This window comes from Pterocles gutturalis, unplaced genomic scaffold, assembly GCF_000699245.1.
Source record: "Pterocles gutturalis isolate BGI_N339 unplaced genomic scaffold, ASM69924v1 scaffold18145, whole genome shotgun sequence".
Lineage (NCBI taxonomy): Eukaryota > Metazoa > Chordata > Aves > Pterocliformes > Pteroclidae > Pterocles > Pterocles gutturalis.
The window spans coordinates 29481-44073 of NW_010138626.1; the positions used below are offsets into that span (position 1 = coordinate 29481).

General features: G+C 52.6%; 1 protein-coding gene and 1 pseudogene across 1 annotated transcript; one reads left to right on the forward strand and one right to left on the reverse strand.

Annotated features, from left to right (window-relative positions):
• LOC104468820 overlaps positions 1-2061 on the forward strand; it is a 2194-nt pseudogene extending 133 nt beyond the window's left edge.
• Positions 2062-3063: 1002 nt separating this feature from the next.
• Positions 3064-14575, reverse strand: TMEM116 (transmembrane protein 116; the record flags this gene model as incomplete). Its single annotated transcript, XM_010083070.1, has 9 exons — positions 3064-3264; positions 3742-3815; positions 3931-4075; positions 4759-4897; positions 4971-5054; positions 5459-5508; positions 6959-7063; positions 10890-11021; positions 14459-14575. Coding segments are annotated over 9 exons (1047 nt in total), but the record flags the coding sequence as incomplete, so codon positions are not given.
• Between the last annotated feature and the right edge of the window lie 18 nt (positions 14576-14593).

The following is a 14593-nucleotide window of genomic DNA, read 5'->3' on the forward strand; positions in this document are numbered from 1 at the left end:
TCTCCTCCCTGGGGCGGGCTGCCATCGGCCACCGCTGGGCTACGCCGGCTGTGAGATAATCCGGCTGAGGAAACTGGCCCCCAGGGTGGGAAAAGCCGTGGAGGGAGAAGTGTCCTACATCCTCAGGGTGGAGGGGGAGAACTGCATCGTCCACCTCACGCAGAAGAGAGGACTCGTGGTGAAAAACCTGCCGGTCGTCACCTACGGGCCCAGGGGGACAAGGGTGGTGGAGCAGCCCCATGTCCCCGAGGATTGCTTCTACCGCGGCTACGTGGAGGGCAGCCCCGGGTCCCTGGCCACGCTGAGCACCTGCGCGGGGCTGAGGGGACAGCTGGGCATCGGGAACCTCAGCTACGGCATCCAACCCGTGCCAGGGTCCCTCACCCCGGTATATACAGATATTACAGATATATACAGATAGTGGTCGTGGTGGACCACTATCTGTTTTCCTTCCAAGGGAGCAATGAGACCTCCGTGATGCTTCTGATTGCAGACACCATCAATTTGTCGGACACATCCTACTATCCCCTGAAGATTCGCATCTGCCTGATCGGGCTGGAGATCTGGACGCGCAGCAACTTCATCAGGTACAGCCAGGATATGCAAGTTGTGCTTGAAAATTTTAACACCTGGGGAAACAGGGATCTCTCTCCGAGGGTGACCTACGACATCGCACATTTATTTACCTATATGGACTTCGGACGAGTCGTTGGGCTGGCGTACATAGGTGGCATCTGCCACCCCAGTTATAAATCAGCCCTTGTCTTGCATATACGGAGAGATTTCATAATCTTTTCCATTATTTTTACTCACGAGCTGGGTCACAACCTAGGGATGAAGCATGACACAAAGGAATGTGTGTGCGGAGAGGACACCAAGTGCTACATGACAGGAGACTCACTCGATGGCTCTAGGGCTTTCAGCAACTGCAGCCTGCAGAGCTACTTGGACCTGCTCGGCCGCGGGGATGGCGACTGCCTGTGCAACATCCCAGAGCCCCACCGGCTCTTCCATTTCAAGCGGTGTGGCAACAAGGTGGTCGATGAGGGGGAGCAGTGTGACTGTGGGGGGGCACGGGGCTGCCAAGGCAATCTCTGCTGTCAGAAGGGCTGCTGGCTGAAGCCAGGGGCCATCTGCTCCGTTGGGCAATGCTGTCAGGACTGTGGCTTCCATGCTGCGGGACACAAGAGCAGGGCGGAGGTGGATGAGTGCGATTTGCCTGAATATTGCAATGGGAGCTCTGAGTGGTGCCTGGAGGATTTGCACGTGCACGACGGGACGCCCTGCAGCGATGATGGCTACTGCCACCGCGGGAAATGCGCGACCTACGACAACCTGTGCAGAAAAGTCTTTGGGAAGGAAGCTCAGGGTGCTCCTGAAAGTTGCTTCAAACTGCAGAATATGAAAGGGGATCAATTTGGCAACTGTGGCGGCGACAGGGTTAAGGTTGCTTTTGTGGGGTGTAAACCCCAACACGCTCTGTGCGGGAGGCTGCAGTGTGTCAATGTGAAGAGGATCCCCGCTCTGAAGAGCTCCAAAACCATCATCCAGATGCCAGGACCCGAGGACTGGTGCTGGGGCACAGCGTACCGCGCCAGCATCAATACACCCGATATCGGAGGAGGGCTGGACGGCACCAGATGCAGGCCAAATGAGATCTGTATTAACAAGACGTGCACAGACGCCATGGGCAGGACCAAGTGCGATGGGAAACTTTTGTGCGGGGGGAAAGGGGTTTGCAGTAACCTCGAGCAGTGCCACTGCGAGGCTGGCTGGGCTCCTCCCGACTGCCAGTTCCACGGGCTGGGAGGGAGCGTGGGCAGCGGTCCTCCACCACCTCTCATGATGTCCATGGTGGAGGCTGTCCACAATAAAGTGTTTGGGATGGTAATGGGGATCACAGCTGCCGTGACCCTCATTCTGATCGCTCTCCTCATCGCTGTCAGCAAATACAGAGAGGCAATGGCTGCGTTTTTCTGTGTGAGGTCAGCCACAGAGAGAAGTGAGACTCCTGCAGATGGAGAGCAGAGTAATGACGAAGAAAAAGAAGCAGCTGTTTAAAGAACCATGAAAGCAGTAGGAAACCCACCAGCTGAGGTTTGGAAAGGTCTGTGGGCCCTGTGGGTATGCCCCTGAAGCTGGACAGCTCGTCCCAGGAGGTTTCACACAAAGTGATTTACACAGCGTAACTGTGTAAACTGTATGGAAGTTAATTACACAAAACCTGGGTATTTCCTCTTCTTGTATTACCTACTATGTAAATAATTTTTCTTCAGACCCAAAAAATGAAGCTGGTAGAAAATAAAGCTCATAAAAGTTAGAGAGTTGTTTTCAGTGCAGCTAAAGATGTGTTTTATCTTCTATAGAGCAGTGGCACCTTACAGTAAATAATTCCCTTGAGCAGCTGGAAGGGTATAGACAGATTCATGTGCAGTCCTGCTCACCTGGGTCAGGAGAGGTGCTCCACCAGGTCAAAGGAGGTTATTTTTCGGAGTAGAGTGGCTGAGCAGGAGTTGGCAGGAAGAACAGAAGGAAATGTGCACGAAGCTGGGGCACAGAAGTGAGCGCTGATTTTTTTATGCTGCTTTGTAATTTTTCATTCCTTGCCGTTGGCTGTTAGTACGGTACGTGTTCTTATTTTGATAGTGAATTAAAAGTCAGAGATTGAAAAATATTCACCTTTGCTTTACTGTTAATTTGTCATGGCAAATACTTAGAGCAGTAAAAAAATCCTTTGCCCATCTACCCCCAAAGGAGCTGTACCAGATCTCTGAGCTGTTACACAGAATTTGCTGCATTTCTAGAGATATTTCCCTAAGGAGAAAGTCTGTACTAAATATTTACCTTGTAAAGAATCCCTTTACAATCCATACAAACCTGTAAAATAAATAACTACCTCCACTGAAAGTGTCTGTCCCTGGCTGCCCTGCTCAGGCTCCTCCAGCCCTACAGCTGGCAACACAGTTCACCCCAGACAGCCCGATACCGGCTCTGCCTGATGTTGTTCAAACACAATGAGGTCTCGTTAGGACGCTGCCTGTTCTCCTCCAACGCAGGGGTTCCTCAGAGCAGGGTGGACGTGGACCCCTCGGCGTCTGGCGGGCTGGCGGGGAGCGTGCTGGCGTAGAACTTCTTCTGGGAGCGCAGGAGGGGAGTCTGCGTGTCGACGTCCCGGCAGGCGTTGCGTTTGAGGGAGAGGAAGATGTGCTGCGTCCAGCCGTACACGATGCAGTTCAGAAGCCCCTGGGAAGCTGCTGTCAGAGCCTGGGGGAGACCACGGGGGAGATGAGGGCTCTGAGGTCACCCCGCGGCTCCCTGCCAGGCTGTCAGACCCGGCACGTTATGCCAAGCCTCTCCCTCCCAGCAGGATTTGCTCCATCTGCATCCCCACGCGATACAGGGATCCTGCGGTTATTTCAATAATCTTCGCTAAATGCTGCCTCAAGCAGCTGGACCAGTGTCAGGGGGAATTGCATTTGGAGATTTTCATAGAAAGGGAATAAACTGATTTCTGGGGATCCCTTCTAGCCCTGTTTTCTACACTTGCCACGCTGCTGTGATTTTGGCTACCAAGACCTTTTCAAGCCTCTGAAAAAAACACAAAACAACTGACAAAGATCTTTGCCAACCAAAAGCATAAATCAATCAGACTTATGATCTTTGTGGCTACAAACATGATTTGTCTCGCAGAGACTAGAAACAGGCAAACTTTTCCCTGTTCACACGGAGGAAGAGATTTACCTGCAGGATGAGAAGAGCCATGTAGATCTTGCTGTTTGTTGACACTGTCAGCTGCAGTATTCCAAGGAGGACAGCTGTGGGAAGGGACGGACAAGAGGGTATTGCTTTCACCCCACCGCTTTGCAGTTTCATCGCCAGGCACCACGTCCTAGGGGAATACTGGGAGCGTTAACTCAGCTCCCTGCTAACCTGGGGCCCAGCAGCAGAAGAACGCGATGGGGTAGAAAACCACTCGTTGCTCCACCATCTTAATCATGGCCCACTGCTGGTCCCCCAGGAATCCGGTGGAGTTCACAAACCTTTTGTACAAACCTCGGGCTTGACTGAGTATAACCTAGAAAAGAACAAGCAGAGAGCGGTGTTTGTACTTTGTGCTCTGATCTGGCTGGTTCCTGCAGGACAGAGTTTCCCCTTCCAATCTCTCAAACCTTTTCACGCACCAGCGTGCTCCCTGGGGCAGAGCAGCGATTTCTACGTGACTTTGGCTGAACTGGAGCCTCTGAACTGATCCATGCAGTGACCCGTGCAGGAGGCGATCTCTGCTGCCACGCTCTGAGCCTTCCCTACCTGCTAGCTCCTGCTGTTCACGTATCCTCGTGGCCTCAATCACTAGCTCTGTTAAATAAAATGCCATCCAGGACTGAAGAAAATTGAAGGTGGCATTGCACTCGTACCTATGACATCCAATTTAACTTGTTTGTTTGTTTGACAGCCAAGAGCTAAACTATGAGTGTTATGTTGCTTAGAATGGAGAATTTATCTAATTAATGCAGTGGTAAATAAAAATGAGAAAAATTAAATGGGATGGGTTGACAGAACACAGGACTCCAGACGGATTTATATAGTGGCACGATGAGATTTTCTCTCCCCTACCACCCTTTCCAAAGGGAAGCAGCAGCACACACTTCTTCCCCCGACGCTGCCTGGCCTCTGGTCCCATCCCAGCAAAGACAGAAAGATGAAAAGAGGAAAATCTTCTCACACTGATCATCTGGGTGGAAGGACTATGTTTCTTACCAGGATGGCTACAAAGCTGATGAGGAAGGAAATGAGGAAGACTCCGATGCCGTAGAAATGCATCGCCCGGCAGACAGAGCCGCTGAGGGTCTGCGGCTCGCTGGAGGGCACGGCTATCTCCATGTGCATCAGGAGACATCTGCGGGGAGAAGGGACCAGCTGAGCTCCTGCCGTGACACGGGAGCGCTGGGGCTCTGGCAGAGAGAGCTCACCCGTGCTTCTGGCTGAAGTTCTGGTAGCAATCACTGCTGTTGCCCAGGCAAAACACAGGCACCATGAGAAGGAAAGGGATGAGGCTGAGCGGAGAAAGGACAACAGCGGTTATTAGTTATTGCACTGGGCTGCTCTAGCCCCAGCCAAACACCGCTTGGTTCTTTTCCTGTCACTACACAGGACTTACAAATCATTTTTATTGACACTGCTTTGGAAGAGTATTTTATCAGCTTTACTAACTTCTGCACTTCCATTCATGCGGGCGATATATTGGCAAAGGGAACACTAGATACAGTTAATATAGTTCCAACTAACTCGGCTGGAGAAAAGCCCTGACACCCAAACCCTCTCCCTCGGAGGCCTCTGCTATTACTGATGGACTTTACACCTTTTAGTAAAACTTGCTTCAAAATAAGTAGGAAGCAGCGGCCAGCACACTGCAGTTTACCCAAAGCACATCATTCTGCCAGAGAGAATGAACTCTCACCTGGACGAGATCGTTGCTATCCGGCCGACGCAGCTCGCATAATCCACAACCTGCAAAATCCAAAGATTAACTCCATGAGCTGATGGTTTCGGTACAGCCGCTGGTTCACAGGAGCCAGCTCCCAGGGAGCACTTCAGCAGCTGAGGGTCCTTCAAACGCTGATTAACGCCCAGACCCAGCACTAATGTTTGTTTCCACTTGGCGCTGGATCAACACCGCGAGTTCAGCCTGTGCTCGTTTAAAACAGAAGCAACCAATGCTTCCACCCGCTCGTTGGGGTGTTCTCCTTCAGGAACAGAGGATGTGGGAAGGGAACTTGGACCTGGGCAAGGAGCAGACACTTGATGAGCTCTCTGGTGTAACTTACTCATGTTTTTGTACCGTTCATGCCCTTAACCCAGCCCTGTTCCTGTTCTGATGGAGAAATGTGGGTGATTTGGAGTGTCCTGGTCTCAGCTCACCAGGAAAGCACTTTGCCAGCCAGCATCCCCGCCCCAGTACGGCTGCGGTGGTGGGGAACTCACTTATGGGAGGTGCTGTGGTTTGAATGGGGGGAAACCAGTCCTACCAGTGGATCCAAACCCTAGGGACAAGAGCAGTTGAAATACAGACTGATCCACCCAGCCTGCTGCTCCCGAACCAACACAGGGAACAGCTGCGATACAAAGTTCGCTGTGCACAGTAGATCTCTGGGGAAGGGCAAGGCTCCGTAAGGAAGTGGGGCTGATGGGCTCGTGGAAAGAGCTGCATGAGGAATCCATCATCTTGCAGCCAGACCCCTGGAGCACCATGCCGGTGACATTTAGCTGGGTGGGAGGAATGAAACAACCACAAGGAGAGATTTTGGTCACGCGGCGTGTGAAGTGTTTGTTCAGTCTGCAACGCAGAGAGTCTTTCTGAGCGCTATGTCCTTGTTCCTCGGTTCCCAGCGATTACGCCGGTTCCCCAAAGGGCTTTTGTAAAGGCCAGCGATGGTGAAGTGAGGACTGGCCACTGTTCACAGAGCCAGCTGCTCCTGTTATCACCAGCTCTCTTCCGTCACACCCCCTATCTCAAATTCTTACAATATTTACTGATGCTCTCGAACGCTGTATGACACTTGGGAAGCACAGAAACTGTCAGTTCTCAGCTCCAGGCTCTCCAGGCACTCCCTGCTTTCCTGTCCCCTCCTCCGTGCATGGGCAGAAGGCAGCGATGGCACCACACCAGTTACTTTGTGGGTGCGAATTGCTGTTCTTCCAACCGCAGCAGAACTTCACCAATATCCAGGGCTGAGCGTTCTCTGCTCTGCGATGTGCACTGCCCTTGGGCTTTGCCTGCCTCATCTTCTGCAGAGATCCTACAGCAGATCTGAGACTCTGCTGACCTCAGTGGGCAAAATACAGCAATTCATCCCACCGTGGGGCAGAAGGGCCTTCGAAGTCCTCGTGGTGAGATGTACTGTGATGTACACACCTCCTAAACCCCACCACAACCCCCCCGTTAGACCTTGGTACCCACCTGGGGGGGCATCCTGAAAAGGTTCTGATTGTATTTCACCTTGAGGTCCATGTAGAGGTGCCAGGTGTAGTTGACGGTGTACAGAAAAGAGGCCACATAGAATATCTGAGAAATACAAACAGACAGTATTTCAGTCCTGTAATAACAGTTCCTGTAGCACTTGTAGTTCGTCACTGATGAACCCAAAGCCCATGGAAAGCGAAGCTCATCTGCACTGGGTTGCAGTGGGACACCAACTGGGAAGAGCCAGGTAGAGGCGCGGTGCCTTGGACCGCACAGAGGCAGCTTCACTTTGGCCCCAGACCAGGGACAGGAGAACTAACGACAGCAGACTGTCTCAAAAATACAAATCTTGTGACTTGGCTCATTTTTTGGCCCAAATCCTGGCAGCAAAGGGTTCAAAGGCACTTTGACCCTCTCTCTGCTGCATCCACTCCAAAACACAACCCAGATGCGGCGCTTGGATGTGCTTCTCCCGTAATGAGCTCACTGCACAGTGAATTCACGGAAACAGCAAACAATAGTGGATTTAAAGAGGAAAGAGGCGGTAGAGAATATCTACCCTAAGCCAGAGTTAACACCCCGAGAGCCCTTTTCTCTCCACGGAAAAAAGGAGGAAAGAAAAGCTACAGAACCCTGTTCCGCACGGAGGGTTTCACAGCCCTTGGCTCCAGCTTGAGGTGAGACCAAATATCTAAAACTTCCTGTAAAAAACCCCAAATCTTTCTCGCACTTGTTTCTGAGCCCATGGTTGCTCCAGGCAGCCGAGTACAACCCGCGCTGCCTCACCACGCTCTATCTACGCGTCTGCTGGGCTGTTAGAGGAAACACACGCTTCAGCGGCAGAGGCAAAGAGGAAGGGCTGGACAAGCAAATTTTTCTGTGGGTTTGCTGCCCTTTGCCAAAAAGGAGCACAGGTTTGCCAGCCTGGTGGTATCAAAGTCCAGGGAAGCAGTCACTAAATAAGCTCGGTCTCCTTCCCTGAGGCTGCAAAATGCTCTGGACTCATTCTGAAAAGGCTGAATCCGAGGGGCTGCTACGTTGCAGCACGAATATCACAGGGACTTTCCAGCTCATTAGATGAAGTTTAATGAGGGTTTGTTGCCTTTCTTCAATTACTTCCAGGGAAGGTCAACAAAACAGTCCAGAAAGCTTGTTCTCCTGCACTTCAAAATGCCTTTGAGAGGCTCCCAGGGTGTCCGCGCTGCCTGCTTTTGTGGACCAGGGAACCAGAAGCCACTTGTAAAGTTGCCAGAAGAAAGCGAAGGGAGTTCTGCTCTCCCCAGCCCCAGCCTGGGGGCTGTGGACAGCCCTGCAAGGGTTCACCATGAGGAAATAAAGCAAAGGCTGGGGGACACGCGGGTCCCTCATTATAACACGTCTGTGGCTCTCCATTGTGCCCGGGAGCGGAGCCTGCCAGGACGTTACGAGGCCACTGGAACTGGACTGGAAGAATGTGGGGGAATTGTGTAATTACAACCACAGTCTCTGTGCTGGACTTTCTTATTGTAACGCCAAGGCAAGGCGAGGAGGAGGAGAGAACAAAGTCAAGGGACATCTGGAGGGAGCAGTATTTACATTTCACATTGACCAGGAGTTGGAACAGGGGAAGTCCAAGAAATAAAGCAATCTCTTTTACGACACGGTATGGATGTCAGGGGAGTTCCATCTGCTGTAACGTCAGCCTGTGGTGATACAGAGATGGTAAACAGGCCGAATAAACCAAAATACCACCCTGCAATCCCTTGGGACACCCACATCACAGGGACCGTGGGGTGAGTCTCTCCGAGGGCTGCCATCTGCAAACACAGGTGCTGGGCAGCCTCCAGCCTGTCCCCACCCTCGCTGCTCCGTGCATTTTACATCTTTGAGCTGCTGGTGTGCAAAAAAGCCACCTGTGTTTATGAGACACCCAGGAATGCAACCTTTGCGAGAATTCTCCGCTCTGCACCGGCACAACAGGGCCAGGAGATGTTTCATTAGGTTACAGATCACTTCTGCTCTGCAGAAGCTGCTGGTTAAACCTGTTACCGGCTCCTGCTTACGCACGAGGCGTTCCCACCAGGCAAGGACATCACTGGGTTGTTTAGCAAGGAGGTGTCCTGCCCCGTGTCACGTGCGTCGTGCGGGCACGGTTGCTATGGCAAGTGCTCCCTTTGCTTTAATTCACAGCAAACAGCAGCGACAGCTCTTGCCAGGTGCAAGCCGGCTCTGCCACCCTGGCAGTCCTTCTGCCGGGGACAGTCTGCTGGTGGCACGCAGGAGAGAAGCCCAGCGACCCTACGGACGAGGTCTGGATGTGACAGGCACCCTGCACCTCCCCACAGCACTGTGACCGTCCTGTAAGGACTTGCCCAAGGCCAGCTCTTGCCTACCCACACTGTCTTTCTGGAACTAAGGCTCCTGCATTGCCTCTGTCCCTTGCTGATGTCCCCAGAAGCACAGCCACAGGCTGGAAAGGCAAGGGCTTAAAAGAGTGAGAATGCAGGGGAGCAGAGCATGCTCCCAGCATCTCTGCTGAGAAATGACGGTATTGTCTCCATCCAACCTGCTTCTCCTCCAGCAGTGCACCCTCTGCTCCAGCCCACCCAACGATCACACCAGCATGAAGAGCCGTCCCTCTGGCAGAGCTACAAGGGAAACAGCTCCAAAAATCCCTCTGTCCCCCACGCTCCTTCCACCTCCCGGCTCTGAAAAGCCTCTCCCAGGCTCTTCTCACCTTCCCCTGTCCCATCAGCTGGCAAACATCTTCAGTATTGTTCTGCATCATTCCCAAGCGGGCAAGTCACCTCCAGGTTCACCCAGAGAAACCGGGGAGAAGCCAGGAGCGGAGCAGCTGCTCTCACCATCACAAATATGACGGTTTTACCCACAAAAACAGCTGTCAGAACAACCCCGGGCTGCAGGGCTACAGAGCAGCAGGAACACTTCCACACCACACGTGCAGCCGCTTCCCTGCCCTTCCTGAGGTACGGCGAGAGCATCAGCAGCTCCGGGTGCTGCCGCTCCGTACGGATGTTTCAGTTCCCCTCTGTGGGTACCAGGGACCCGCCCGAGCCCACACAACACACATCAAAGCTCCCGACAGCCGCTTGTTCTTCCCAACCACTTTTTTGTGAGTCCTTTAAAAGGAAACTGTTTAACCCAGAGATCATTGCTTGGGAACCGCCGCTCTGCCCCAAGCTTGGCCGTACCCCGCAAAGGTTTTTGAGAGCGGCGATTTGCAAAGGTTCATGCTGAAATGGGAACTCGGTGGGACAAAAGCAAAGTGTCAGGAAAACAGTATTTCACTCACTCCACTCCAATTAGGCTCCAGCACACGAAATCAGCTGGAAAGCAGCTGAATCGCTGGGGCACGGCACTGAGCTTGCGCTGGTGGAGCAGCCCCTGAGATCCTGCAGCCCCTGAGCATCCTGCAGCCCCTGAGCATCCTTGGGATTACTGGAGAGAGGATAGGGCCAGGATAGGATAGCAAGGGCAGGGCTGTTTGTATGTTGTTAATGCTGTAAGGACGAGCTCAAGCGAATCACAGAATATGTCTGTTCCTGCCCAGGATGGAGGAAGCACAAAGAGGAATAAAAAAAGCTGCTGTGTGAGAGGCACAGAGATCATTGTCGGCACAGGTCCAACAGGAAACAGATTAAGCCCCATCTACTCGCTTTACACAAGCAACCTGAACGCTGCGACCACAAAATCCCAGCCTCTCTTTGCCTTCCTCATTGCTTCTCACAAACCAGCTGTACCTAAACCCAAGCGTCGTTATCTCCGTTCTACACACAAAGCACCGAGATCTGATAAGTCAGGTTCACACAGGGCACCTCTGCCACAGCCGCCTGGAGCAGCCCCACGGCCGTGCTCCGATCACCAGCGCGGTTAATTACGGCAAACGACGCACAGCACCGGCAGGAAGGGTGATGCCCAGGCCACTCACCTGTCCTGTCGCCTGCAGGTTATAGCAGATGAGGTCCTGCTGCGAGGTCGGGGTGCTGTAGAGGAGCGTTCCAGCCAGCCAGCACATGCCCAGAAACAGGTCGCAGAGGCTCAGGTAGAAAAGTGGGCGAACCTGGGAGAAACGGAACCTGTCAGTGGGTCTGAGCGATGATCCCACCACCACCCGCAGCAGCATCCTCATCTAAATACGCTTTTGTCCCCCAGCTCTGCTGGCAAGGCAGCTCTCCTCGCACACAACCCCAGGCTGATTCCTGCTCTCAGGAGCTGTTTCAGTGCAGACACCCGGCTCTACCACCACCCAGCAATGCCCCAGGAGCCAAGAGCAGCATCAAATCTTCCACAAAATATCTCAAACATCCAGAACGTTACGATTTTGCAGAATGGGACAGGTTGGCCAGGAGAAACTAAGTTATTTGTTAAATGAACTGATAGAGAAATACAATATTTGGGAAGCATAAAACCCTTCTTTGGGTCTGAAATAACTGGAAACAGACATTTTTCCTCTGTGTCCAATGTCATTTCAGGTGGTGACTAAGGCTGAATCTATTTTACATGTCGGATTAATTTTCGCTGTGAGAGGCACTAGCCCCTCCGCTGCACGCTGCATCTCCTTGGAACAGAGTCGCGTCTCCTCTAACGGCCGTTTCCAGCCCATTTCCAGTTTGCATGCACTGGCCAAGTGGGCTGTAAACACTGCAGGAAAACATCGGTGCAGAATTCCGGCCAACATTGTGTTAGCAGGAGAGCAGGCACTCTGGAAAAGCAGCCTAATTATCAAGATTCTTAATTGTCATCTTTGGTACCTACTTTTCAGCATCCTGCAGAGAAAATGATGGCATTATTTTTTTTTCCCCCTACAGGAAATTATAATGCTAAACACAGCATGGAAATATTTCAAGAGACCTTGATTTTAAGAATTTTTTTTTTTTTTAATGGAACTGAGCTTTTGCTGAGATTTGCCTCAATATTGTCCTTAGGTAAATGTTTGCCACCTGCTGCGTTGTGTTATATTTGCCTTGTTCCCGTGAGCAATGAGAAAGAGCTCAGTAAGATTTACAAATGTCTTTTGTTAAGCAGGTTTTTCCTCGCTGCTGCAGAATTGAAGCCCCAGCAGGTGTCAGAGGCTGGGGACACCGTCCAGTTTGTAACCACGGCAGGTGAAAACCAAGCAGCTCCGAAATAAGCAAAGAAACAACTTTTGCAATCAAACACGTGACGCCTTTCTCTAGCAACACGTGCCCTTGGAGAGGGCACCACGCTGGGGTTGAGGAGCTATTTTGGCCCAGACCTGAATGAAGGAATAGGTGCCACAGGGGTAAGTGAAAGGCAGCATGGTTCTCACTTGCAAAAGGGAAAATAAAAAAACCCCAACAAATGGTATTTATAAAATAGAGGAAGGGAATGTAAAGACGTAATGGTTCAGATGAGCTGCCAGGCTGGAGCACGTGTGTTGGTTCAGCTCTGGCCATCGCCCAGGGACATCTGCCCGCACAGGACCCGGACACGGCAGAGGAAATGCTTTGCTCGTTGCTTGCCATCATCTCTTGTCAATGATTTAGCTCAGGCTCAAGAGTTTTATTGACCCCCTAGAGCCAGGAAACAAGCGTCCAGAAGGCAATATTTGATTTCCTAGGCTGGGGGCAGGAGGGGAAGTGTTTATAACGTTGCTCTCCTCCCAGCCTCCAGAGCTGTTTATTTTGAAACATTTTACTCGGGAGCCTCATGACTCAGGGAATAAACTGTTTGTGGCAAGCTTCGATATGGATCTCTTCCAGCCCCTTTGTTTACAAATTTCCACTTCAGACCAGAGACATGGGGACAAGGCCATGGGGAAGTTACTGAAGATTTTGTCGCTTTTGAAACACCAGCGACGGATCTCCCCTGGCAGCAGAGCAAGAGCCTGGAAGCCTGATGCAGACAAGTCACAGCTGGTATCCATCCCTCCTATCTGGATTAGCAGAAATAATCTGAGCAGAAACATCTGGACTCCCTCGAGCAGGACGGGTCCATCTGTGTGACCTGGAGCCATGCGTGGCTCACGAGCAGCTCCCAAGCCACAGCCCCATCATATGACCAACAGCACAAGGGCTCCTGAGTAATGCAGGCTTCTAGCCATGGAAGTAAACGAGCCGAAGCTGCTGAGTCACATCGGGACACCTTCCCTGACCCTGTCACCCCAGAGTGCAGGACCCCAGGAGAGAACCACGTCCGGAGCTCTCCAGGCGCAGGAGATGTGGTGGATGATGTGCACCTTGTGCAGGATGAGCTCAGGTGGGTTTTCCATCCCGGCACTAAAAGTCCCAGCCTTCATTCCTCCCCGGGAACGCACAGAGATCTCCGCAGCTCGTTCTCGATGAGTTTCCTGGAGGCTGGCTGCCTGGGAGCACAGCTACCCTGCATGTCACGAGGGGTGCAAATCTGCGCTGCAAACCTGGACCTGTGTTCTCCTCCCCACCCTGCTTCACCCAGCGATGGGGCAGTCGCTTGCCTGCCTGCACGCCTTCCTTCTCTGGGATAACTCCCTGCATTCCCTGGAAGTCCTGCTCTCTGGGCTGCAGACCAAACCCACAATGTACAAAGACCATTGAAGACGAAGGATGTACAAACACAGCGCTGTTATGACATCGCTGCCAGCTCTGCTGTCCTACTGCTCTTAGCAGTAACCCGTTATCTGCGTGGTCCTCAGATGGGGCTGCCAGCCAGCTGCAAATCCTGGACGGCATAACCCCAGCTTCACACAGACCAGCTCTGTTCTCTGCCTCCGGTAGGTCCTGGACAGACAGAGGGGCTGTGTGTGGACAGCAAAGCCTGCCAGGCTGGGCATGGAGGGCTACGGTCCCCGTGTCACCTGCTCAGCACGTCTGATACACCCCAGACACGTGGGGTCCTGCGGGATGCTCCCGGGATGTGCCCAGCACTGCGTTCCTGTCGGATCTGCGGTGCACGGCCGGACAGTCCCACTCCGAGGGAGGTTTGCAGCCAAATCCCACGGCTCCAGCGTCAGGAATGTTCACGGCTCCTGCACACAGCCAGGGTGAATCTCCCAAAGCCCCGCTGCCGAGCCCAGCACAACAAACTGCTTCCCAGCCTGCTCTCTTTTTGCCTGAACTTTGCAGCATCCTTGAGTTATCTCAGTTTTAGAACACCTGCCTGGAAAAACTACTCAGAAATACCCAAAGACGGACACCTGTAAATACATTTCCTCCTGGGGCACCTCCAATTTGCACTTCAGCAGTTTGTACACAGCTCCTCAGCCCTCCAGGCGTTTTTCTCCCAAATCCCTGTTCCCAGGACGTGTCTGAATGACTTTCCTGGAGCAGCAGAAAGCGCAGGGCTCAGGAACCTGCTTCTCCCCGTGCGGGTGCAGTCCAAGGTTAATCCCTTCAACTCATTTCACGGACAAAAAGCCAAGCTCCTGGCAAGCCCTTTGCCTCCCAGCTGTTAAACCAGGTTTAACCACAGAGTCCTGCAGCTGCTCCTAGCAGGGTGCCTGGCCCACGCGAGGTCCCAACACCTCGGCTCAGGGGGGAAAAGGGGCGCAGACCTTACCTCGGGGGACCGCACCGCGTTCTGAAAGACGGCGTAGGCAATGATGGAGCTGGAACCTACAACACTGAGAAAACAAAGCACAGGTTGGGACAGGAGCGCATCCTCTTTGCTGGGATTTGCAATTTTTTTTTTTTT